Source organism: Meles meles, chromosome 21 (genome assembly GCF_922984935.1).
Source record: "Meles meles chromosome 21, mMelMel3.1 paternal haplotype, whole genome shotgun sequence".
NCBI lineage: Eukaryota > Metazoa > Chordata > Mammalia > Carnivora > Mustelidae > Meles > Meles meles.
In genome coordinates this window covers 12,744,893-12,772,467 of record NC_060086.1, presented here as the reverse complement: position 1 = coordinate 12,772,467, position 27,575 = coordinate 12,744,893, and the positions used below count along the sequence as shown (strand labels likewise).

The window sequence follows — 27,575 nt, the reverse complement described above, 5'->3', positions numbered from 1 at the left end:
GGGGTCCTTCACAGTTCTTCCACTAAAGTCTGACCACCTGATAGGGCTCCCTCCCTTGGCACTTACTTCATGAATAGTCTTAAACATCCACCTTCTAGCTCTGGCTACCTTTCTGGAAAGTTCTACGTACAAAATTCTGAATTTATGGAGCAAAGCTAGGATTCTGGAAAAGTACAGAAGACTCAACAGGGAAATTCTGACCCTCAGAATAAATATTCCAAATGCATCGTTTTCAAATCTCCTTTTATCTGGCACTCTGCAGTCCCACACCAAACACATTCAATTCATTCCTAAAAGCACCAGGCTGAAAACAAACTGATGAATCCTTTATCTGCAAACACACAGGGGCTGAGGGCCTTGACAAAAGCATTCCATCATATCAATGAAACAAAGACTCTCTCCCCATTTCATCAAAGATACAGTATCTTATTCTCTTCAGGGATTTTAGAGGAATGATTCCAGGCATTCAAGCCCGCCTCTAGATAATGCATTAATATAAACGCCTCATCTCAGAGTGACAAGTTCCTGGAAATCTAACCGGAGTTTAGATTACTGGCAAAGACACTGCAATGAGGAAGCAGATGCCCTTAGTTTCACATGGGCCAAAAATCAGTTTGTGGCTCATTTCTTAAACATAAGCAATCCACAAGGATTAACGGCTGGTTTAGCCACCTAGCTGAAAAAACGATGTCATAACGGGAATTCATTTAAGTGAAAAAGGTAAAAGCACAGGTTCTAAAAACACTGACATCTCTGATATTAAATTCCAAATGCACACAGTGGTTTGCTTTGGTACTGAGCCTAAAAGAACTCTGTTTACGAGACCGTCTTGCTGACTGACATACTTGTGAAATGCTCAAGAGGAAAACTATTTCTCATGGAGTGTCAGTGCCACCTAGTGGTGACTCTCCATAGTGCCGAATAAGGAGGGACCACCTTAGACCTAATTGTTAAGCTAGCTCTCCCTTCCCGGTGAAGAACAGGGCAGGAACTTCTAACCTGCTGTCTCTGCCTCAGGTTCCCAAGAGACAGTTTGTACTTTATTTTCCACGGTGGGCCAAACTCTGCAGACATTACCCGAAGGTGGAAACTGTCCAGAATGTGGATGCTCTCATATGCAGGGAGGGTCAAGTTCTGAAGCACACTGTCATTGAGAAAGCCTTATGATGCATTCTCTTTACTGGAAAACATTACTAAGGGACATAAAAGGATCTGCAAAAATGTAAACGCATGCTTTGAACCTATCAGGACTCACTTTAATGATAATTATTTCCCTAAACTCATCTATGAATTTGATGAGACTACAAGCAAAACGCTGTCAGCGTTCTCTAACTCCTGTGACCTACTTCTTAGATGGCCTGCCGCAGGCTTTCCGTGCTCCCATATGTGTTCCCTGTCCCCAGGGCTCTCTCCTTCCAATGCTTCTTACTCCTGACTACAGAATTTTCCTCTAGCCTAGATCTTGCCTCATGTTCCTGTCTCCAATTACTTTCTAAGTAATTACTGAGCACCTACTATGTGCCAGGCAAACATACACATACTGAACACCTCCAGCCTCAAAACTCTCCAAGTCTAAAACAGAATCGACCAACCTTCTCTCCTGGAATCTTTTCCTATTCTTTTTCCCTTTTTTTAAGAGAGGGGAGGGGAGAGAATCCTAAGCAGGCTCCAGGCCCAGTGTGGAGCCCAACATGGGACAGCATCTCATGACCTCGAGATCACTACCTGAGCCAAAATCAAGTGTCTGACGTTCAGCTAACTGAGCCCCTCAGGCGCCCTCTTCCCCTCTTCATCTACTCGATTTGCAATTGCACGTGAATGGCGTCATCACCCACTTACGCCCAAACCAGAGAAGTGAGTCATCTGGACTTCTCCCTACCCCTCCAGCCAGAGTATGTCCTTTGAATCCTATCTCCCCATTATCTTTCAAATCTGTTCCTTTTCTCCACCCCCATCATCTGTTTTGGTTCTCAAGATCTGTACCAGTCAGGAAACGCTAGGTTATGCTGTTGGAACCAACTCACACTTCAGTAGCTCCAAACAGAGACTTACTTCTACATGTCCATCTTGGCAGAAGGAAGGGACAATGAACCATTAGCTCTCTTTTCGTTGGGTTAAAAAAAAACCACAACACATGAAATCTACCCTATGAACAAATCTAAAAGTGTACAGTACAGTACTGCTAACTACATATGCACTGGTGTACAGCAGATCTCGGGAAGTTTTGCATCCTGGGTGACCGAAATTTCACAGCCATTGCATGGCAGTTCCCTGCTCCCGCCTCCCCTAGCCCCTGGCAACCACCATTCTCTTTCCGGCTTCTGTAAGTGACTACTACCTGCAGTAAGTGGGATCACACAGAATTTGTCTTGCTGTGATAGGCTTATCTCACTAGCATTATGTTCTCAAGGTTCACCCTTGTAGCATGACAGGACTTCTTTCTTTCAAAATCCGTACTATTCCATTGTACGGAAAGACACTTCCTTTTTTTTTTTTTTTTTTTTAAAGATTTTATTTATTTATTTGACAGACAAAGATCACAAGTAGGCAGAAAGGCAGGCAGAGAGAGAGGAAGGGAAGCAGGCTCCCCGCTGAGCAGAAAGCCCAATGTGGGACTTGCTAGATCCCAGGACCCTGGGATCATGACCTGAGCCAAAGGCAGAGGCTTTAACCCACTGAGCCACCCAGGCGCCCAGAAAGACACTTCCTTTAGCCATTCATCCATGGATAGACATGCTGCTTTTATGTCTTGGCAACTGTGAACAATAACGTAATGAACAAGAGCACAAATAGCTCTTCAAGATCCCGTTTTCAAAGGACAAATATTCAGAAGTAGGATCACTAGACTGTATGGTACTTTTATTTTTTAATTAAAAGAAAAAAAAAGATTTTATTTATTTACCACCCCCTCCTCCCCACCTCTACACCCAGTGTGGAGCCCAATGCAGAGATCAAGACAGGAGCTGAGATCAAGAATCGGATGCTTAACCAACTAAGTTACGCAGGTGCCCCAAGATTTTCATTTCTAAGTGATCTGCACCTGAAGTGGGGCTGGCACTTAACACCCTGAGATCCAGAGTCACACGCTCCACCAACGGAGCCAGCCAACTCCCTGTATTTTTAATTTTTAGTTTCCACAGGGGATGTACCATTTTACACTTTCATCAGCAATGTACAACGGTTTCAATTTCTTCACATCCTTATCAACACTATTTCCTTTTTCCCCTTTTTGTGTAGATGTGAGACAACCTCACTGTGGCTCTGATTTGCACTTCCCGGACGAGTGATGCTGAGTGCCTTTTCGTATACCTGTTGACCATCTGTGTGTCTTCTCTGAAGAAATATCTAATCGAATCCTTTGCCCATTTTTAAATTAACTTATTTCTGATTGTTACTGAGTTATAGGAATTTCTGTGTATTATGGATATTAACACTTAATCAGAGAAATAATTTGGAAATACTTTCTCCCAGTCCACAGGCTACCTTTTCACTGTTGATGGTTTCCTTTGCTATGCAAAAGATTTTCAGTCTGATGCAGTCCTATTGGTCTGTTTCGATTTTTGTTGTCTGTGCCTTCGCTATATCCACGAAATCACTGCAAAGACCAATATTAGGAAGTTTCGTATGTTTTCTTCCAGGAATTTTAGATTGTATGTTTCAGTTTTTATTCCATTTTCAGTTGATCTTTGTGGTGCTTCTGCAGGCAGTCATCCAGTTTGTCTGGCACCATTTGTGGAGCAGAACGACCTTTCCCACTGTGTAATCTTGGTGCCCCTGACTGCATAGGTGTGGGCTTCCTTCTGGGCTCTCTGTTCAGTTCCACTGGTCTGTAGGTCTGTCTTCATGCCATTACCATTCTGTTTTGGTTACTGTAACTCTGTCCTATGCTTTGAAGCCAGGGAAGTATGAGGCCTCTGGCTTTGTTCATTCTCAAGACTGTTTTGGCTTATACGAATTTTTGGATTGTTTTTTCTGTTTCTTCAAAAAAAGCAGCTGAGATTTTCATAGGAATTGTGATTAAATCTGTTAAGTGGCATTGGGCAGGTACGACATTTTAACAATATTAACTCTCCCTTATACTGTGTGGGTTCATTTCAGTTGGGGCCTATTTGGCTTCTTGAATCTGGATATCCATTTTCCTTTCCCAGACTGTAGAAGTTTTAGACTCTGATTTTTTCAAATAAGCTTTCTGTCTCTTTCTCTCTTCTCCCAAAACTCTTATAGTACACACACTGATTCACTTAATCATGTCCCTCCTACTGATGCCTCAAGCTTTCCTTAATCTTCATTCTTTTTTTCCTTTCTGTTCTTCTGGCTAGATAATTTCAAATTGTCAGGTAATTCACATACCTCCTTTTCTTTAGTGTCCTTTCTGGATATCTACTCTGTTCCTTTGGTTGGATTGTATTTCTTCCTGTGCCTTGTTGCTTTGTGGCAGGATCCACACATCTGAAGAAACAGTCTTTACACACTGGCTTTGCATAGGGAAAGACCTTTACCAGTCAACCTAGCTACAGATTCTGGGAACCTTTACTTTGGATGTGTCTTCTCTGGACTTAACAAATGTAAATTCCCAATTAGAGAAGTTTTGCTAGCCTATTTTCAGGAGCTTATAAATCTCTTTTATAAATCTTTTATAAATATTTATAAATCTCTGGTGTCTGTCTACAGTACTAAAGGACTGCTATAAGCAGTCCACCTTCTTTTTGTTCTCAGCAGCCCCCAGGCATCTAGAGCACGGTGGGTCTCATCAGTGCTGAGGCGGGTAAGAGAAACCAGTCCCTTCAAAAACCTCCTCCCCCAAGACGCTAGAACACTGGGTGCATGCTCCACTCCTCCCGTCTCCAAGGGAGAAGCTGCCAAACCATATTAACCACTGTCTCTGTCTGAACCGTGGGTCCTCTGGGGTAGCAGCGAGCCTCCCCAGCTCTAGTGTTCTAGGCATCTAGGGTCCGCGGTGTCCTGTCAGTGCGGTGAGTCAGGTGATCAGAACACCGGACCTATGCTTCAACTCTTTCCCTCCTCAGGCCGAAAAGCAAGGAGTTGGGGGTTTTCTCCAATTCTCTGCACACTAAACTGAGGGGAAGGGCAGTGGTGAGCAAGTGTATGTTAGCTTAAGATGTTGTCTTTGGGGGCACCTGGCACCTCAGTCAGTAGAACATGTGACTCTTGGATCTCTGGGTCTTGAGTTCAAGCCCCATGTTGGGTATAGAGCTTACTTAAATAAATAAAATTCTGCCTTTGTTCTCAGCAATTGTTCTCAGCAATCTCCAACCTGGTGCCCCTTCCTGTCAATGCTTAGTATCAGGAAAGACCAAACCCAGCCCCTTGGGTAGCTGCTCAAGAAGTCTGAATGCTAGATTATGTTCAAGTCTTCCCTCTCCCCCCTCTGGGGGGAAGCTAGGATTTAGGGGTTTCCTGTATGTGAACATGGGAGGCTCTCTGGCAAGTGAGTTCCATGAATTTTCCTACAGGCTTCAAGGGAGCCAGCTTTGCAATGTCTGGAATGCAGGAGCCTCTTAACTGGTTTCTAAGTTTCTCATAAAAGGAGCTGGTCTGTGTACTATCGATCAGTGTATCTGTAGGGGGCTGGGGAAAAAAGGTCTGAGGCTGCTTACTTGTTGACATCACCCCAAGCCATGTTTTTACCACTTTTTCTCCAAGTGACTGACTTCATCCACATTGACATTTCATTGACCAAAAGAAGCTACATGGCCACCTCCAAGTTCAAGAAGATATGTATATCCCTTTCACAGAGAAGCAGCTGAATATTTGATGTTTCTGCTTCAGACACTTTCACTGACTTCGCAGGTTTATGTTCTGAAGACACTCACAGGACACTGTTTCAGACTCACATATGCCCATATGACTGCCTGTTTCTGTCTCTGGAGAACACTGACCTCACCTTCTCTTTGGCCTTCCCAATTGTCTGTAAGTAGTTTTATCGGCAGAGTCTAATTTGGAATCCTCAGAGGAAATCTAGTTCCCAGCTCCATCTTAGCAAGTCATGGAGACCCCACAGGAGGTGGCAATGATGGGGGTCTCTGACCTGGCCTACAACAGCCAAAGAGCTCTCCCTGGTATCTCAGTCCCCCTGTCGTCCCCACTCCGCCACCTCAGACTGGTGGTTCAAGACCTGCATAACCTGGCCCCACCCAGCTTGTGAGCCTTCGGGACTACTGATCTTCAGACCTACAACATTCCAGCATCTCCACTTTTCCCCTGCTCTCCCCTGCCTTCCCTTGGCTACTGCCTCTCCAAGCAGTCCAGTGCTGGGCGCTTGGGGAGCACACATGGCAGTCAGGGCCTCCACTGAGTTCCAAAAGCCAAAGACTGTTGGGACATCTGTTATAGCAACAGCCTTAGGGTGGGGACATGTAAGTTCTAAGAATACACTCAGGTTTTACAAAGAAATGCGAATGCTGAAAACAAAAGGAATAAAATTTAGTCCGTTAGTTTAGTTTCTTCCTCCTTTCCCAATGACTTCTTTCATTTCTTCACTCCCTCAACAAGGCAGAGATATTATCATATTCAACTCTGGTCATGCTATTTTCTTTTTAAAAATCTTATTTATTTGAGAGAGCGCACGCACGCAAGCACAGGCAGGAAGGGGGGTTGAGGGAGAGAGAAGCAGATGCCCTGCTGAGCAGGGAGCCTGATGACGCAGGGCTTGATCCCAGGACCCTGAGATCACAAACTGAGCCGAAGGCAGACGCTTCACCGACTGAGCCACCCAGGCGCCCTGGTCATGCTATTTTATATTTTAGGAAAATGGCTTAAAACATACTTGACTAGGTTGATGCTAGACATTTAAAAATTCTAAGTGGCTTGTAAATAGCTGACACATTTGAAGATGTTCTTAGCTCACAGTGGAGTCTAGTTAAAAAGAAGATTTTCAGCAGCAAGATGACTGGACGGCTTTGGCACTCAACACAATCAATTCTTGTAAGAACAGTTAGTGAATAATCTGCCAGATGCGACAGAGATGCCATCATGATGCCCAGGCCTTTATCCCTTCACATTTTACATCACAACATTTGCCCTCACAGGAAGGCCTCCAACAGGTAACTGGAATTCCACAGGTGGCCCCCATCTCTGCAACCATGTCAACCATGATTCACCAAGTACCAAACTTCATTTGCTTTCATGAAAAGGAGAGCACACAAATCCTTCTCACAGGTCAAAAGGCAGATAGCTGGCAGATATCTGGCCATCAGTGTAGTCTATAACATCAAAATCTAGAAAACGAATCTAGGAAACAATATGCTTCCCTACCTTCCGGCAGCGAGGATTGGGACAACTGAACCTCTTCACATCACTGTCCAACAGAGCAGGGAAGCTGCAGGAGGGGCACCTACAATCAAAACAGCAGAAGGAATATCACTCAGAATATTAAATTGATTCCAGGTTCATAAAACATAGAGTTTTATTTATTTGTTGTTGTTCTTCTTTCTTTTTTAAAATAGAGTTTAACTTGGACAGCCTTATCTCCTTATTTTTAATTAAAACACAGACTGAGGCTCTCCTTTGTGCTGGCTCTTACCAGGAAATGCAGGTGCCATTCTGGGTCCTGCCTCAGTGCAAACCACTCAATAAACATAGACCCCTACCTCTGTGAGAACTCCTTGCCCATGTCACCATTCCTCCATCCTCCAAACCAATGTGTAATGACTGTACCTGTAAGCCAAGTGATTAAGAGGTACCGAGGAATATGAGTAAAAATATGAAATGTGGATTTTCCCATTAATAAAATTATCCCCTTACTGCTCAGAAGACCTGGAAAATCCAGCTTTGTTAGAGATTTTCACTGTCTAATGAAAGTGTTCGGGCAGTCTTCATAATGGAGAATGAGGTGACAGACGACACTCTCCAATTCTGAGAACTCACCTGACAAGCTCATCGGCGTAAGCTGCGGCAACTTCTTCTTCGGCTTTCCGCTCGTAGTATTTATACAGGATGGTCTGGGGAAGCACCTTCTCCAGCTCACTGGTTGGGAAAGAACATGTGCAACTGCCTTCCATGCAGCTGAGTTCTGACTGGAATTATAAGGGCAGGAGGAAAAAAAAGGTAAAATTAAATTAAAAAAGAATGAATGAAAAAAAACTCAACCAAAAAAAATTTTTTTTCAATCAAATTTATAGAAAAACAAAAGCCTCAGGGGTTTAATGCATCCTTCAACAGGAAGCAGACAAACAGTGGTTAAGAAAGAGGCCATGCTCAAAACAAGGAAACCATGATAAAACCCCACAAAGTCCATCTATGATACAGCACCAGAGGGCCTCTATCAGTCCGAACCACAGTAAGGTGCAGAGCAACAAGGAAGGTCATGGTGCAGTGTCTGAAAAGGTGGTATTTGTGAGAAGTGAGTTGATTTCCTCCAGAGACGCTAAAAAGGCTGGACGTCTAGACCTTGAGGAAGGCAGAGGCGAGTGATAGAAGAGGGGACAGGAATACAGACTAAAACTAAGGGGATTGTTTGAAAAGCCTGTCTTGATCCTAACCCCATCAGATGGAGTCAAGGGACTAACTCTTCCAAGAAAAAGGAAGACAGCCTCCAGGACAGCTGCCCCAGTGGGCGCTGGCCATCATCTTCAAAAGCCATCAACAGCACACTGAGTCCTTCCCATGCCACATCGGTTTCACTTCCTTTTCTGCCTCTCTCATCCATTTTTAAGGATGCTTGTGATTACACTGGGCCTACCTAGATAATCCAGGATACTCTCCCCATTTCAAGGCCACCCGACTAGCAACCTTAATTAATTCTCCTCTGTCATGTAAGGTAACTAACCACAGGTTCTGGGATGAGGATGGGGACGTCTCTGGGGGACAATTATTCTGCTCATAATGGTTACTCCATTCTTCACTAAAACTGCAACTGACTTTAGAATAACTGATGTTGAATGATTACTGGTCAGTTATTTATGGAAAGTAATTCTGGTTTTCAAGCATTCCTTAAGACAAAACAAAACACCTTTTCGTATTATGTTATGCTGGTATCAACAGACACTAACTTCGGACACAGAAATATGATCTTGGATAGTTACTTTTTAAAAAGTTTCTAGTTCTTTTTAATGTCTCTTTTTAAAGTTCACTTATTTACTTTTAAGTAGCCCCTACACCCAACATGGAGCTTGAACCCATGACCCCCAAATGAAGAGTCACATGCTATTCTGACTGAACCAGCCAGGCATCCCAATAGTTATTCATTTAATACAACTACAAAATCCTTTAAAAATTTTGTGTAAAAAAAGCCCAACAATGCATTCCCATTCAAACAGCTGTAAGGATCTCATTTTTATTACAAAAAGGTTCGATGAGTGGGGCTCCTGGGTGGCTCAGTGGGTTAAGCCTCTGCCTTCGGCTCAGGTCACGATCTCAGGGTCCTGGCATTGAGCCCCACGTTGGGCTCTATGCTCAGCAGGGAGCCTGCTTTCCTCGCCCCCACTGCCTGCCTCTCTGCCTACTTGTGATCTCTGTCTGTCAAATAAATAAATAAAACCTTAAGAAAAAAAAAAAGGTTCGATGAGTGAAGAAGTCGGTGCTCCTGGAGTAGGCATAGGGGCACAGAGGAACAGTGCCATTCCAAGAAGAAATCTGTTCTGCTTTACAACCAACACAATCACACCAGCCAGGCATTGTCTAGGAATCACACACTTACCAGCATGTCTCAAAAGCTCCACCTCACCCCAGAAAGGGCAATTCCACGAGGCATTTACACTTGTCTATAGATGGGGTCTCATGTGAACATTTCCTGTGTGTGCGGACATATTCTGTTGAGTCTTACCTTTCCAGATCCAAAGACCGCCTCTTGGGCGTATCTGATGAGACATTCTTTGCAGAACAAGTGAGCATCCGCACACTGAGTGAGCTCCTCGAATGGAAACTCCCCGTAGCAGCAGCGGCACTCGATCAGCTGGCCGTCCTGTGGGCCGTCGGAGACACATGAAATGCTAAGCACTGAGGCAGAGGGGCAGCTAGATTTCATATTCCCCCATTCCCAAACACACGCTAAGCTCAGAAGTCACCTCTAGAAGGCATAACACAACGAAGAGCTGTTTTCAGCTCTGTAAATCTAGCTTCAGGTGCTAGTACAAATATTAATATATAACTAAAGACAGTTATAACTAAAGAGAATAGTTTTAACAGTTATAACTGAAGAGAATTTTCATGGGTTTTTATTCTTTGGAGTCATCCTTTGTATAAAGTGATCTCATCTTGAGCTCCATGGTGTCAGCAGAACTATACCATCTATACTCAGATGAGTCAGGAAGTGGCATAAAGGATGTCATCCCAAAAAGCCTCTGAAGCTGGATTTTGTTCTCCCTGTTAGAAAGCAGGTGTGCAAGGGGGCTTTGTCTCAACCCACACTGTATCTCACTGGACCACAAAGCCAGGTAGAGCAGCAACCCCCAGTGCTGTGAGCACCAGCAAATCTGCTCTTCTCACTGGCAGAGCCAGACCCAACCCCCAGGCCATTCCCACCATGCTAGAAAAGGCCTCGAGGTGAGGATGGCAGAGAGGAGTGGACAAGAGCCACACCACATCTTTTCCTTCTAACTTTTTGACACCAGAATTCTGAATTTTCCTCAAAAAGTCTGTTCGATGGATTCTAGGAAATGTTTTTTGATTTTTTTTTTTTTTTTTTTTTTTAAGAGAGACAACTATGTCGTCATCTGTGCTTCAATTCTGGTCCAGTCTGGAATCAGGAGCACCCATCACGGTCCAAGCATCCACAGTAAGCTGGCTGGACCATAAACCTAGCAGATGAACAGGGAGTTACACGGACACCAATTTGCACCAGGAAATGTGATAAAGAAAAAAGGTCATGTAAATACCCAGAATAAATGAATTAGTGAGATTTCAAACTACCTTTTGATACTGTTCTTCATTCATCTGGAGGGCAAGCAAAAAGTCTTCATGCTGAAGAAAAAAAAATAATACAAGCAGATACAAAGTTAGCAAAGCTGCCACAAACATTTAGCATTTATTTCCATGGACATAAAAGAACTCGATTATGAATAATCATCTCTTCAGTTACAGTTTAGTAGTTTAAAAAGATACCGCAGAGTAAATTTAAAATCCACAAGAAAGCTAAATATAAAAAAGGAAACCAAACAAATACTAGAAAATATAAGGGAAGCTTTCTCGAATCTGACTCAAAGTGCAGAAGGAATAAGTGAAAAGACAGGTTATAGAAATACTTTTGAATAGCAAAGAATAGCATAAGCAAACAATAAACCAACCAGTAAAAACCAAGTTCAACAACATCTGTTGTCGGTGAGGCGGGTGACCAGTGCACTGCTGCACACTGCTCAGAGTGCAAACCAATGCACGCACTACGGACGAGACCTGGCACCATGTAACACGTTACCTACGTATTTAGGTACTTTGATTCACCTGTGGCACTTCTAGGGATGTATCCCAAAGATACTAGGGGGCGGAAGTAGGAAATACGGGATGCTCAGGGTTATTCGCCATGGCACTATTTCTAATAGCAAAAACAATGGAAACAACCCTGGACGTTCATCAAGGAGAATAACCAAATCCACACTGCTACTGCAAACAGTGGCACACAAAGCAGTTCTATTTTAATTTTTATTTTTCTAAAGATTTTTATTTAATGATTTGACACAGAGAGAGAAAGCACAAAAGCAGGGGGAGCTGCAGACAGAAGGAGAGGGAGAAGCAGGCTCCCTGCTGAGCAGGGAGCCCAGTGCAGGACTCCATTCCAGGACCCTGGGATCATGGCCTGAGCGGAAGGCAGCGGTTTAACCGACTGAGCCACCCAGGCATCCCTTATTATTTTTTTGAGAGCAAGTGAGAGAGCGCACACGCATACACATGCGGGGGGGGGGGGGGGGCTCAATCTCAAGACCTGAGATCACGATGTGAGACATGCTTAAGGGACTGAGCCACCCAGGTGCCCCTCATCAAAGGCTTTTCTAGGTAACATGGACTTCCTTTTTGGATTTTTTTTTTCTTTTTAATTTGACAGAGATCACAAGTAGGCGAGAGGAAGGCAGAGAGAGAAGAGGAAGCAGGCTCCCTGCTGAGCAGAGAGCCTGATGTGGGGCTCGACCCCAGGATCCTGAGATCATGACCCAAGCCGAAGATGCCCCTCACGGACTTCTTTAAACGTTGAGTGCAGGGGCGCCTGGGTGGCTCAGTGGATTAAATACGTAGTAATACGTAGTAAACACGTAGTAAATACATAGTAAACCACCAGTATATATACTGGTATATATTCCACCAGTATATATATCAGGTCGCTCTGCACACTTGACAATTTATTTGGAAGAACTGAAGAGCTATGTGGGCTCTCTCTCTGGTTGTTCTTCATTAGCAGAGGCTGAGGGAGGTGAAATACATATGTTCACCAAGCTCCAAATTAAATTCTCTGAACATGCATCTAATTTATAAAATGGTGACCTTCAGTTAATATCCTTACAAAACCCAGTTTTTAAAAAAAGCTTTACAGTTTATTAGTTTATTTAAACCAACTGCTTCAAAGACAACGTAAATCTTTTTTTTTAAATTTATTTTTTTCAGCGTAACAGTATTCATTGTTTTTGCACAACACCCAGTGCTCCATGCAATACGTGCCCTCCCTATTACCCACCACCTGTTCCCCCAACCTCCCACCCCCGAGACAACGTAACTCTTAAAGGATAGTTTTATACTAAGCCCTAAGAGCAAACCAGAATGTCAGAAACACAACCCAAACCCCTCCTCCTACCTCTGCCATTTCTTTGATTTTCTGCTCATAGAACTCCTGCTCTTGCTGCACAGCTGGAAGAAGGGCACGCCGGTCGTAGGACCTACAATGTCGTCGCTTATTTTCCAGAAAGAACATCCTCTTTTCTATTTTTATGTCACCTAGGAGGCATATGACAATGCAAAATCATGCAGACAACTGTTGTGAGGAATCCAGGGCGTCCCTTCCAGGCTCCTGTGGGCCAGTGCCCCGCGTATCCCTCAACAGTACATTTCTGACTCCAATAATGTAGTCTACATTCGGGAAAATTCAGCCCCTTTCCGTTCCCTAACTTATCATGCATATACTTTGACTTTCATTTTCTTTTTCCTTGTTACGCTCCAAATGGAAGGTCCCTCCTATCCTGGCAGTACAGCACCGTGTGAATATACCACACTTTATTATTCATTCTACTAAAGACAGCTGGGTTTACAGTTCTGGGTTACTGTGAACAGGGTTGTTGAATGTGTCTGCAATTCAGCAGAGCACATGAGGGAGTGGGAACGCTGGATCAGAGATAGGCATATTTGCAGCTTTAGAAAATAGTGCCAGTTTTCCAAAGCAGTTGTGTCAATTTACAAGCTCCCTCCACTGGCAGTGTGTCATACCACGTCCCTATCGCCTGTAACTGTCAGCTTGTAATCGTAGCCATTCTGGTAGGGCAACATGTGTCTGATGAATGTTTTTTTAAACTTTTTACTTTGAAGACCTTCATACAGAAAAGCTGAAAGAGTAGCACCTAAATCTACAATAAGTAACAAATATTTAGAGTAAAAGATAACAGAATGATAAATATCAGACAATGCTATTGGCCTGTTCAGCTTTTTTTATTTCTGTGCATTTGGTAATTTATGTTTTCTAGAAAACTGTCTGTTCTACCCAGATCATCTACTCACTCTCTAAAAAGTCTCTTCATAGTCTCTTCATTTTGGCTTTCTCAAGATTTACTCCATTAACTTCCTGACACTTCTCCCACTTATTCTCTTCAAAAATTTTGGCTAGGGGCTCCTCGGTGGCTCAGGAGGTTAAGCTTCTGCCTTTGGCTCAGGTCATGATCTCAGGGTCCTGGGATTAAGCCCCGCATCAGGCTCTCCGCTCAGCAGGGAGCCTGCTTCCCCCCCTCTCTCTGCCTGCCTCTCTGCCCACTTGTGATCTCTGTCTCTCTGTCAAATAAATAAAATATTAAAAAAAAATTTTGGCTAGTCCAGTACCTTGCCTTTCCATAAATATTCTAGGATAAACTTTCCTATAGCTACCAGAAAGTTTTGCTGGGAACTATGTATCAATTTGGGGAGGACTGACATCCTTACAATGCTGGGTTTTCCCATCCATGATCACAAAACAGGTCTCCACTGAAATCTACCTTTGGTTTCTTTCTTCAGTGTTTTCTAGTTTTTTGCTTTTTAAATCACAAGTCTTATACATGTTTTGTTAGATTTAAATCAAGTATTTAATGGGAGAGGCAGTAATTATAAATAGTATTGTACTGCGGTTTCCACACGCTGATTGCCAGTATACAGAAATATCAGTTTTTGCAGGTTGACCTTATACCTTGCAATGACACTGAACTTATTTAATGATTGTAGAAGGTGTATTTTCGGTAGATTCCTTGGAGTTTCCTCATTGGCTATAACTTCCAATTCATGTTGAACAGCAGTAAGCAGATGGCATCCTTCCCTCATTACTGATTGAGGGGAAAAGGATTCACCATTAAATACAACATTAGCTTTAGATTTTCTTGTAGATGTTATCAAGTTGAAGAAGCTCTTCTCAAGTTCCTAATTTCCTGAGTTTTAATCATGATTAGGTGTTAAATACTGTTAAATGACTTTTCTGTATCATTTAACATGGTCATGTAATTTTCCTTCTTTAACCTGTTAATATGGTGGATTATACTGACTGTTCTTCAAAATACTAAATGAGCCTTATACCCCTGGAATACATCTGACTTGGTCATGGCACATAATTCTCTTATATATTGCTAATTCCTATTTGCTGGTATTTTGTTAATGGTTTTTGCATGCCTATTCATGAGGGATATTGATCTATAGTTTTCTGTGCCGTCTTTTTTTTTTTTTTTTAAGATTTTATTTACTTGACAGAGAGAGAGAGACCACAAATAGGCAGAGAGGCAGGCAGAGAGAGAGGAGGAAGCAGGCTCCCCGCTGAGCAGAGAACTTGATGCGGGGCTCGATCCCAGTACCCTGAGATCGTGATCTGAGCCGAAGGCAGAGGCTTTAACCCACTGAGCCACCCAGGCGCCCCTCTGTGCTGTCTTTGTCGGCTTTTGTTATCTGGGTTAATACTGACTGCATAAAATGAATTGGAAAGTGCTTCCTACTCTTTTATTTTCTAGAAGCTACTATGTAGATCTAGTATTAATTCTTCTAAACTTTTTTAGAAGACTTTTCCAGTGAAACCAAATGAGGCTGGAGATTTCTTTTTTGGGAGACTTAAAATTATTAATTCAGTTTTCTTGAGAGCTACAGGGCTATCTAGATTATTCAAACGTGGGTAAGTCTTGGTATTTTGTGTTTTGAGGAACTGGTCCATTTCATTTAAGTTGTCAGATTGATGTGTGTAAAGTTGTTCACAGTATTCTGCACTGGCTGTTTGTAGGGTCTATGGTGAGAGGCCCTATGAAGGGTGAAAACTCCTGATACTGATAATTTGTGTCTTTTTTCTTGGTCAGTTTTGAGAGATAGTACGTTACATTTTTTATCGATGTTCAGATTCTATCCAGACTCTTCGTGAGAAGACAGTCTACTGGTCAGCTCATGAAACCATTGAAAGGACAGTGGAGGGAGAATCCTGACTCCCTCTTTGAGCCAAGCAACATGTAACCCAAACGGTGGTGCTTGGATGGAAAAATGGCCGAAAAGTTGAAAAATTAGATTCCTGGAGCAAATGGGAGGACTCTGAGATGATCTGTACTTGTAAACTGCTGTCAAGGAAGGTTAAATGTATCTGTGAGCCATAAATATTAATGCTGAGAATTGTCTCCACACAGCAGACTCATCTGGAGTACCCTGCACACCCAGACTTTCAAAGATTCTGACAAGCTAGAGGAGACCCACAGAGAAAGGCACTCAGAAAGACAAAGGAGCAACAGACAGATTCCAAGTCTTTTCAGAGACAAGAACTACACCCATGGCAAGAAATTTTGGGAAGGTCCATTTTAACCTGATAGAAAAGAATTTTCTAAAAGACAGAGCTGACCAACAAGGGAGTGGACCATCTTGCAAAGTGGTACTTTCTATTCTCTACCACTGACAGAAACAAATATGGAACGGCTATGTATTTGGGATGCCGAGTCTAAACTGGATAAATTTAGCTGAATGAAGAACCACCTACGCACTGCCCCCACTCTCCCATTCTCTGGCAGACCTGTAAGAGTGTCACGGCAGGAGAGCACTGCACCACAGACTAGCTCGGGGACCTCAGGAGTCAGAGCCTAGGGGTTTCATTTTAGATCCTGAGGAGCTCAGAACCCCCAAAACTTTCTAACTCCACAGTTAGCTCACAGATTTTCCATTTAGTCAGACCTGATTATCAGTTATATAACTAAGTACAGATATGAGAAAGACAGACGAGAAAACAAAAGGAAAATATTACTGTTTATGACATAATCTATAGGAGAAGTTACAGTGGGCTCTTTTCTCAGACACAAGCAACTCGTTTCAGATTTGATGTAAAATTTAACACGTTTACCCTGGGGGTGGGGATTAGACCCAAGTAACGTCTCTGGAACGGCTCTCGGCAGTTACATCAATAACACAATGTTCAGCACACCAGCGGCTGTTTAGGAGCTGCTGGTTTCTCCTTGTGCAGAAGCCACTCTCTAAGGCGTACAAGTGATCCCTCTGTAGGGAGCAATCAATCTCTGTCCTAGGTAATTTTCCTAAACATAAAGCTAATTCTTGTCAAACCTTCAAGATCAGCCTCCCACCCCCCAGCTTGACAGCGTCCCCACTTTCCCACACATGAGTTCTTTGCCACTGCACACAATGTTTCGGTCACAGTGTATCCTAGGCAGAAAGAAGGAGGGTGGCAACCACAGCCCTTCCTAAACATATGGCTGCGTCCCCAAAGCAGGCCACACAGTCGGTCCTTGGGCTGGACTGGCAGGGTGGCCATGCCACAGCAGCCTTTATGGGCTGTGTAGGAAGCAGAGGGCTCCACAGAGCTGCTTTGCACAGTCGGCAAAACTCAGAGTTGGCTATTACCTTGTTCGAACTTGAAATCTATGTAAGAGTACTGATTCATTTCTTTTCTCTTTTTTCTTTTCCCACTGGTTTCTGGTGATAGCTCCTGCCATTTTTTAATGGCATCAGAAAAGGCCTGAAAATTGAGAAAAAGAAAAGTTACTGCTGCACATGGGACGCAAGAATACAGGAAACCCAGGCAACCCCGGCAACCCCAAATCTCATTCTGACTCTGTTTCAGTTAGCTCCCCTGCACAGCTTACCAGAAACAGGCTGTAGCAAAATGAACAGGGAGTATTTCATTATTTTCGCTTTCTGACTGCTACAAGGGCAGAACTGAATGCTTACTGACAAAGCAACATAAGAAAACAGAAAGTGGGCAAGCTGTCTCGGCTGTGTGCAGGGTGGGCCACTTAACAGATGGCTGGCAAGTCACACTCTACGGCATACCCTAAATGGCGTACCTCTGGCCAACACTCTCCCGTCCACTTTCCACCAACACTGCCATATTCCTTGTGGCTTCACCTGCGTCCCCTCTCTGTACAGCACACTGGAGGGCAAAAGTTTTATGCCACTGATAATTCCTTTCCTTCTGAGCTTCCCTCTTTTTAAAAATCTTTCCAACTGACATTTCAATATCCTCAAGTCTCTGCCATCTTAAAAAAAGGGGGGGGGGCGGAGGGTGCCCGGGTGCCTCAGTTGTTAAGCGTCTGCCTTCGGCTCAGGTCCTGATCCCAGAGTCCTGGGATCGAGCCCGGCACCAGGCTCCCTGCTCAGCGGGAAGCCTGCTTCTCCCTCTTCCACTCCCCCTGCTTGTGTTCCCTCTTGCTGTCTCTGTCAAATAAATAAAAAAATCTTAAAACAAACAAACAATCCCTCCTCCCTGGCCTCCTTCCCTTTTCAGGTACCAGCTACAACACCCCACCCCGAACTGCTTGAAGAGGCCACCTGCCCATGTTTGCTCATCTCACCCTGTGTGCATTTCCCAGCTCCCTCCAATTGGGCACCGAAGCCCATCTTTCCATTAGCTCATCTCCTTGGTAACAGGAGGCAAACTCCAGCCCCTATGTTATAGTCCTCATCTCACCTGGCCTCTCGGCAGTACTGGTAACACTGACTGCTCCCCGAGCCTAGCGTCACGCCTCCTCTCTGCCCACTCCTCGCCACCCTCCCTCCCCTCGGTCTTCACACTTTGGAAGGCCTCCAGGCAGCCTCGGCTCTCTCCCTGTGCCTACTTCGTTCAGGGGGGGAGGTCGCCCTGCAAGTGCCAATGACCCTCATGATCCCACCTCTTTTGGCCATTCGAGCACCCAAATGAATTCTCTCTACTTGGATGTCTCATAAGCTTCACTCAACAGGCTGGCAACTCAAAGCATCCCAGGCTGAATTCATGATCCTTTCCCTTCAACTTAGCTCTTCTACAGTATCCCAGGAAAGGACACCCCCAAGCCCCACTTACTGAACTCCTACTTCAGGATACTCAGGTCTGTGGTTAAAAGTCTCTTGCTCAGGGAGGCCCTCCTGGAGCCTCTCGGTCCACCCTAGGTCCTCCTGCTACACTCTTTCTGAGCACCTTTTATTTTCCTTTGAAATGCTGATAACAGTAATGATATACTTATTTGATTCTGTTTCATGTCAGTCCCTCCACTGGACAATGGGCTTCTGGAGGACACAGAAGGTGACCAAAGCCCGGGGTGTATCCTTGGCAACCCACAGGGTTTGCATTTCATACTCTCAGTGAATAACAAAAGGTTACAGGAATATCTATGTGTTACAGGAATGTTGCCAGTAAGTCACATTCTGAATGTTTATCTTAGGAAAACAGCTGTGTCCCCCGCTGGTAAAATGAAAGCAAGAGAAAACAAGTGTTTTAGCTACATAAGAGGGACAGATCATCTTTCTACTCTCATCTACCTTCTATCCCCTCCTTTCCAAAGTTCTCAAGTTTGGGGACAGGAAGGGAGTTGCCATGGGCTTATACACCTCTGTGAATGAAGCATTCTGTGTGGGTCTGGCGACCCCTCAGGTCATGGGATTCTCACAGCAACCCTCTGAGGGCGGGCTTCTTTCACAGCAGAGGGAAGCGAGGCTTACAGAAAAGGACGCTGCTCGCAGTCAAATTAATTAAAGCTAGGATATGAACTCAGGCCAGTCGCAGAACTAAGTTTCCTTCCTCTCTCTGACATCACCTTGCCCTCACAGAGGGGTTCAGGGAAACCCACCAAGGGCTGGCTGACAGCGGAAGCCATCCTATGACTTCTCCATCTCCCTGATCAACACCTTCCCTCTGACTATCTCTTCCCACAAACACTTAGGTACCAGTCTTAAGGTGACAAGTTTGTATTCCGTGGCAAGACCACTAATTTCTATCAGTTTTACCTAGAGGTAAACACTCCATCCTTGAACCAGGGCTATTTGCTAAAGGCAGGACAGGTTAAAATAACCTAAATTTACAAATGAGGTGATTAAAGGGAAGATGTCATTTATAACTAACTAATGAAATGGGAATGTGAAGTCAGTTCAGAACTTTTACCTAGTAGCCCACTGGGTGTTCAACCACACCACCCTCTTGTCTGGAGGTGAAATGAGATCATTATTTTGGTCCCATTTAAATGCTATTTCTAGTTAGAAGGAAAAAAAATCCATACTGGCCCTCATCAGGAAAACTGTATCTTAAAATAAATGTGGCTGACCAATTAAAGGAGACTCCAAAATCTTAGTTTGGTAGTTACAACAACTGCCCCTTATCTTAATATTAACTAAAGATCTAGTTAAATAGACCAAATATAATTATAAATCAGAGTACTTCCCTTTCAAGAACTGCTAGTTATAAATTCATACCTACTTGCTTAAAGGCACCGTGGTTACTTTTTTTTTTTGCCTCTGCACATAAGATTTCTCTAGTGAAAACAACTTTCCCTTAAGATCTTTTTTTTTTTTTTTTAATTTTTATTTATGTATTTGACAGAGAGAGAGATCACAAGCAGGCAGAGAGGCAGGCAGAGAGAGAGGAGGAAGCAGGCTCCCCGCTGAGCAGAGAGCCCGATGCGGGGCTCGATCCCAGGACCCTGGGATCACGACCCGAGCCAAAGGCAGAGGCTTTAACCCACTGAGACACCCAGGCGCCCCTCCCTTAAGATCTTGTTCAAGTGACACCCGCCCTTTCTTTCCTAGTGCTCTCATGTACATTTATTCACTCTTTTGTAACACTCATCACACCATTTTAATTTTTTTTTCCCTTAAATCTTCTCAAATAGACTGAAAGCTCTTTGGAAGGAAGCTAATCTGTGTTCTACAGATGCCATTGTTTTCAGGGTCTGGCTGATAACTATCACAAAGTACTCAAAAAAACCGACCAGGAGGAACACAGGAACAACAGATATCGAAGATAATTTTTCCTTTTACACTTATCTGGTATTTCTCCCTCCAGCTTGCTCACATTCACAAATCAAATCCCCACTTAAGGTACTGGTTCTGAGAACCAAGGATATAGTCTGCTAAGATTCTTAGGATATCTTGACAATGGCCCAAATTCCTTTAAGGCATGACCTAGAAATACTACAATGGGCATCTGATGAAATAAAAGCTGACGAGAGGCCACAGATTCCTCTGTGGAGCCTGGTGGGGGTCAGGTACAAAAATGCAGACGTTGTTACCTATAAGGAGACCGAGGTGATCATTAAAGTACACAGAGGAGAAATCTGGGGAGGCTGGGAAGTGGAGACCCTCAGAATGAGCACATGTCAGAGGAACAGAAGTTAAGGGGTGATTAAAAGAGAGACCACTGTCCACTAGTATTAAGCTCCATAAGGGAAGGGGCCTTGCACTGTTCACCATGACTCTCCCAGGGCATGGCCCATAGCAGGCACTCAACATGCTGTCTGAATGAAAGAGACAGTTGTATCTGTGGCAGGATTATTGAGGAGAAACTTGGTGGAGAAATAATTTTCAACCCAGGGAACTATAAGTCAAGTGTGAGTGTGTAAACCAAGACAGAAAAAGCTGTCAGGATCTAAAACACAGAGGATCAAACTTTGTCCAAAGGCAAAGGGCACTCCCAAACAGAAAGCTATACACAGGCATGGAGGAGGAAGGGAAAAAAACGAACTGAGTGTTGATGGACAGGTTTGGCAACAAGCAAACTGTGATGAGAACAGTGTTTTAGACTTGTCAGCTACAGCATCAAAAAACAAAGCAACAAAAACAAAAAAAAAGTAAATGGGGGCGCCTGGGGGGCTCAGTGGATTGAGCTGCTGCCTTCGGCTCGGGTCATGATCTCAGGGTCCTGGGATCGAGCCCCGCATCGGGCTCTCTGCTCCGCGGGGAGCCTGCTTCCTCCTCTCTCTCTGCCTGCCTCTCTGCCTACTTGTGATCTCTCTGTCAAATAAAAAAAAAAAAAAAAAAAAAAAAAAGTAAATGAAAAGACGGAGGAAACCAATGTTAACTCCAAGAAAAATAGAAAATTCAAGAAAGGAGACATTATCATAGTACCTTACTTGCCCCAGCAGTGAATACTTCCAGTCATAATAACAAAACTTTAAAAACAAATTTAACAAAAACTGTATATTGAAAAGGTAGTGTGTATGGGTGTGTAAGATCCAGAGCCCCATCTACCTTAAGAGAACTGAAGTAATTTCTGAAACTAATCAAGGATAAGCATGTGTTCATAAATGTGGAGATAAGTACTAGGAAAAAACAAACAGATTAAGAGTCGAGTTATGTCTGGAAAACAGAGGAAGAGGGTGAAGAAGGGGGCTTCAGCCTGTGGTTTAAAAAATTACAAATAAGCATTTTGGCACCAACTGATTTTTAAATTTATGGCCATAAATTACTTTGATGAAAATCAACATTCATTTTAACAAGGAGCTCCTGCCATGAGTTTTAATAATGATTTGTTCTCTCCAGTTAGAAGTTATTCATTTTTGGGAGCACTTTGGTCCCTACAGAGCAAACAACCAGAGGAAACATTACTGCAGCTGCACTGTGGTCTTCAAGAAACCTATCCACAGGACATATCCACGAAGAACTGAGCTAACAAATCTTCAACCACACACGCACTGGGGGCAGAGTCTTCCTATACCCCAAGGCTCCATACCACCGGCTGGCAACAAACCAGAGCAGGTCCTCGGGTCGTAGGCCCCTCCAGAGTGAATTCAGCACTGTGAACCTAAGGAGGCCACATCAGAGAATGTGGTCTTGTAGAATTACTCTAAGGACTGACTCGATAAGATCACACTGAAGGTGGGCTACTGGGAAATTTCTAAATACAGAGGCTTGACAACTGTTCCTCAGCACATGGAAGGAAGTGCAAAGAAAGGGAACTTATCACTGAAACCTCATACACATGAAGCACTGTGCTGGGCTCGCTCTACTCTACACTGTATCCCATCTAATTCTCCTACAAGCCACGTAAAACATCCACTATTTATCAAGAGAACTGAGCCCTGCATGTTCACGACACGGGCTCAAAGTCAAAGACCCAACTGGCAGAAATGGAATTAAAATTCAAGGGGGAACAGAAATTAAACCTGAGTTTGATCAAGATTTTAGATCTAACTATCAAGTTATAGGAAATACAGTACACCAAAGAACCAGTTAATGATGCCACAGGGTACTGTCAGCAAAATCTAGACTGTCAAATCGGTAAGATAAACAACTGATTTTTTTTCAATAAATGAGCAGCAAAAAAAAGTAAAGGGGAAGGATTAAGAGATTTAAGTAACCTATCAACCAACTGCAAGAAAGACTTTTACTTGGAACGCAATATGACCAAAGGCTTTTGACACATCCAGAGAAGTTTGAACAAAATGAGTGGATATCTAATAAGATCACTTTTTAAGGTGTGATATTGGTATTTTGTTTTTCAAAAAAGAATCCATCTTTTAAAGGTTAACACTGAAATAGTTACAGATTTAAAGAAAATGAAACAATTCTTGGAGTTTGCTACAAAACAATCAGGGAGGGAGGAAGTGGGTCCACACGGGACGAAAAACCGGGCAGGAGCTGAGAGTTACTGAACCTGAGTGATGGTAAGCAGGGCTCATTATAGTACAATTTCTAATTTTACGTGTGTTTGATGTTTATAACACAAAGGGAAAAAAATCCAGGGAAATGTGACAGTCTCCAGTGAACACGCATATATATATCAGAAGACTAAGCTATCATCATGTCTGGGGAGTGGCACAGGGAAGATGTGCTATGGCCATAATTAGAAAACATCTCTGGGTGTGCTTCCCACACCCAGTCCACAAGAGCATCACTGTCCACAGGGCAAAACCCCTGGGTGTGATCTGCATACAGCAGGGAGAAGTTCTAACTGAATGCAACAGGTTTTAGCTTCTGCCAAATAGTACTGCCCCTTAAAGAGCTCACTTTCATTCAGACAGTCCACCCCAACCCCATTTTAAAATGCTGTAAGTTTTCCAACTACTCACCAAAACAAGCAGACACCATAAAAAAATAAGACCAAAAAGACAAGGAAAGGGGTAAAGAAGATATAAGAGGTGAACCACAAAATCCTACTAACTTCCCACCCAAATGATGAGTGGGCTGTGGGATGACCAGAAGAAGCATCTGCTAGTCAAATTCCTTTTACTGGTCCCAGGACAGTAGCAGGAACATTGCTAATAGGACCAACCCACCCTCCAGACCACAAGAGCCACCTCCTGCTGCTGCCCTTTCTCTTTTCATCTGGGCTCCCTGGGAGCTTGGCAAAGGTGTCAGGAACCTCTGGAGCAATGAAGATGCTAGGAAGGTCTCAGGCTGTGGTCGCTGGTTTTTTGTTTTGTTTTTTATTTTTGGGTGAGCGGGAGGGAGCTCATTCATTTTTCAATGACAACATAGCATTCCCTATTTGGCATGAGGAATGAGATTCAGAAATAGAAAGCACTAACTGTGTTACCCTCACAGTAATTTTCCTAAGATTAACCTACAATTAGAGGAGTTTGTTGACAGCTGCCTGGATCTTCTTGGCCATATAAGGGGGAAGGGGCCTAGACTTGGGGTGAGGCCACATTCATCAGGAGACCCGCTCCCAGCTGTAGAGGAAAGCAAGTAGGGGCGCTGGAACACACTTTTCACTCCTAGTCATCTTGCCGTCCACAGGAACATTCATTACCGGTCAGGTCTTCATGGGCCAACCAGAACTTCCCTGCTGCTTTTTTGAAACTTCTTTTTTTTTTAAGTAGGCTCCATGCCCAAGGTGAACTCACAGTTTTGAGTTCAAGAGTCACACGCTCTACTGACTGAGCCAGCCAGGTGTCCTCAGAACTTCCCTGCTTCTAAACTATGATTTCTTTTCATCCAGTTCCTCCTGATCAGTAAATACCTTTGTCTATTTATCTTCACCCTGACAAACTCCTTAGTGCTTTGCCATCATAAATCATCCCAATTTCCACAAGCTGAACTCTTCGTTCTGTTATCACAGGAAGAAGCAGTCAAGAGGTGTGACCCCACCAGAAGACCAAACACAGCACCTTTCGGGTGATTGCATAGTGTCCTTTGAGCTCATGCAGGGCCCACTTGATGTCCTGACTGCTGAGCATTTTGAAGTCGGCCATCAGGAGGTCAGCAGCCTGGATGAAGCAGCGCTGGTCGAGAGGAACCAACTGAGAGTAGTCAAAGAAGTCTATCTCAGGCGACTGGAACGAGAAGGCGGGGGGTGGGGGCATGACATTAGGAAGCCAGATAACGCCATTTCCCACCAAGGGGCATCACTTTAAGAACTGCTTATTACAAACCAGAATCATCTCACTTGTATTCATGATTACTCCACAGAGGGTACCAGTCCTGTACAGAAATGAAGGAACTGGTGGTTCGGAGATATTAAATCAGCCGTCTGGAGTATGGAGACGAGTATGTGCCAGAACTAGTAAAAAATTATAGCTATGGATTTGAAACCGAGCTTTCAGCCAGCTTCTGTTCACAAAATGTTCAGAAAAAACTAGCATTTTTCCTGCTACAGAATACATAAAAGAGGTCGTCAAAAGACAGTATGGGGAGCAGAAGGATCAAGCAGTCATGAAGCAGTTCTGATCTAGACTTTCCTTCACGACTTGACACACTAAATGCTAGTTAGGATTGCAATAAAAGTGATGATTAAGATTTAAAAAGAAATCAGGGCACCTGGGTGGCTCAGCTGGTTAAGCATCTGCCTTTGGCTCAGGTCATGCTCCTGGGGTTCTGGGATTGAGCCCCACATCAGTGGGGCAGGTGGGGGGGAGGGGGAAGGTCCCCTGCTCAACAGGGAGTCTGCTTCTCCCTTTGCCTCTCCACCCACTTGTGCTTGCTCTCTCTTTCCCTCCCTCAAATAAATAAAATCTTAAAAAAAAAAAGATTAAAAAAAATCAAACTTTTAATTTTAATACAGGTGCATGCATTATATATAAGTCATACATCAAAAGAAAAACTATCAACGGATATTGAACTCCAGGTGATGAAATGTATGCTGAAGTATGTAGGTATGGGGCAGGGTGTTGATTTTCTTGTGATTTATGTATCAAAAGAATGTATCATAATGAAATCTAAGAGAATTATATAAGAAATATAAGAGAAATGCACTGATGGACAGAGGAATGGATATGTGACGAAGTGGATATAATAAAATGTTAACTTCTAATAGTACTGCTGGTAGATACACACGTGATCAGTGTAAAATTCTTTTGGCTTTATGTTTGAAAATTTTCGTAATAAAATATTGAAAAAACAACAACCACTACCAAAATGATACAAAGAATCCTGGCCAATTCTTGTTTCATTTTAAAAACTTGTTTTGTAAGACTAAAGATATGGAAGGTTTGTTTTTTTGTGGGAAGAGACGCTGGAGTTACAACAAAAGAAGTTAAATACAGAATCCAAAGCGACTCAGGTTGGGAAAGCCCATTGAAGGGATAAGTGTATTCCGAAATCCTATTTTCCTGGCTGGAAAATCTTTAAAAATGTGTCCCAATGTGTCCCATCTTTAAAAAATGTGTCCCATAAGGCATTTTCTTACCACAAAGATGAAAAAGACAGAGGATTTTGAGGCAGACTGCAAAACAAAGAGCACAACACTTGCCTTTGTCTCATCTTGGCTGGCAAGCAGGCTGCTACTGGGATTGATAATGACTCTGTCTTCTCTCTTTGGATAGTCTGGATTTTCCAGAAGAAAATTACAAAGTCTGCAAAAATAAATGATGTTATTTTCACAGTATTTCCAAATCCCACACCTGCCATTGATTTAAATACGTTTGAAAAATAATGTGCCTCATCATACACTATGATTGGCCTATTAAATTGTTTGCAGATCAGAAAAATGAAACAAATAGACAAAAAACAGATATACTTAATTCCTATTTTTACTTCTAGTTTTAAAAAGCAATAAACATACTAATTAATGTACACTTCTCTGTTAGTCAGGTGTCAATGTCATGAAGTCACTGAAATTCTTACTGGTTGAACTGTATGGAGCTGGGAAATTTAGAGGAAAAGTATCTACGGTCTGTGAGAAAACTGTAACAGCCAAGGGGTGGGAAAATGTATTCACATTCGCAATTAAAAACAGTTTGCTCCACTCTGGAAAACAGCATGGATGTTCCTTAAAAAGTTTAAAATAGAGCTACCATATGACCCAGCAATTGTACTACTGGGTATTTACCCTAAAGATAAAATGTAGTGATCTGAAGGGGCACCTGCACCCCAATGTTTGTAGCAGCAATTTCCACAATAGCCCAACTGTGAAAAGAGCCCAGATGTCCATCCACAGATGAATGGGTAAAGAACATGTGGTAAATATAATACATACACACACGTACATACACATACCAGAATACTACTCAGTCGTCAAAAAAAAAAACAAAAGAGAAATCTTGCCATTTGCAACGATGTGGCTGGAACTAGATATTATGCTCACCGAAATAAGTCAATCAAAGAAAGATAGTTATCATATGATCTCACTGATATGTGGAATTTAAGAAACAAAACAGAGGCTCGTAGGGGAAGAGAGGAAAAAATAAAACAAGACAAAATCAGAGAGGGAGACAAACCATAAGTGACTCTTGATCATAGGAAACAAACTGAGGGTTACTGGAGGGGAGAGGGGTTGGGGTAATTGGGTAATGACATTAAGGAGGGCACGTGACATAATGAGCACTGGGTATTATGTAAGACTGATGAATCTTCTGCTAATTCATTAATACTTTTTGTAACCCTCTGGTAGTATCAGTCCCCATGAAGAATTTCAGTGACATTCAGTTTGCCCAGCTGCAAGGCTGAAGCAACAGACGATGTCTGCTTAAGAACAGACTCTCTTCACGCCAAACACATAGCTTTGTCCTTTTATCACTATTATGAAACACACTTAAAGGTAAGGATATAGAGTAAGGTAACACGTGCTGATGTATCACTGTCCAGATTGAGCAAATATTAACCAGCAAAGTTCCTCACCCTATGACAACCAAATACAGCAACATACTGAGCTCTTAGGATGATTCCACAGAGATGAGGACAGGCTGGGGGTGTGTGTAGTTCTCACTGCTTCAGTAGCAGGAAAGCTTCTCAGCGCAAAGGGTCATGGGGATTCCCCATTCCACCTCTCTCCCTTTCCTTGCTCCTGTAGGTTCTTAGGATGACTCCACCCC

At 43.2% G+C, this 27,575-nt stretch overlaps 1 protein-coding gene across 3 annotated transcripts in view; it reads right to left on the bottom strand.

Annotated features, from left to right (window-relative positions):
• The window catches only part of RNF216 (ring finger protein 216), a 146,570-nt gene that overhangs the window by 75,014 nt on the left and 43,981 nt on the right, over positions 1–27,575 (bottom strand). For all 3 annotated transcript variants that reach the window (XM_045993528.1, XM_045993530.1, XM_045993529.1), the window contains exons 6-13: positions 26,015–26,117; positions 24,435–24,599; positions 16,981–17,095; positions 12,737–12,876; positions 10,870–10,920; positions 9,785–9,922; positions 7,888–8,036; positions 7,276–7,354 (exon numbers count right to left, since the gene is read on the bottom strand). In XM_045993528.1, the coding sequence (XP_045849484.1) occupies positions 7,276–7,354; positions 7,888–8,036; positions 9,785–9,922; positions 10,870–10,920; positions 12,737–12,876; positions 16,981–17,095; positions 24,435–24,599; positions 26,015–26,117 (940 nt within the window). The remainder of the gene's footprint in view (positions 1–7,275; positions 7,355–7,887; positions 8,037–9,784; positions 9,923–10,869; positions 10,921–12,736; positions 12,877–16,980; positions 17,096–24,434; positions 24,600–26,014; positions 26,118–27,575) is intronic.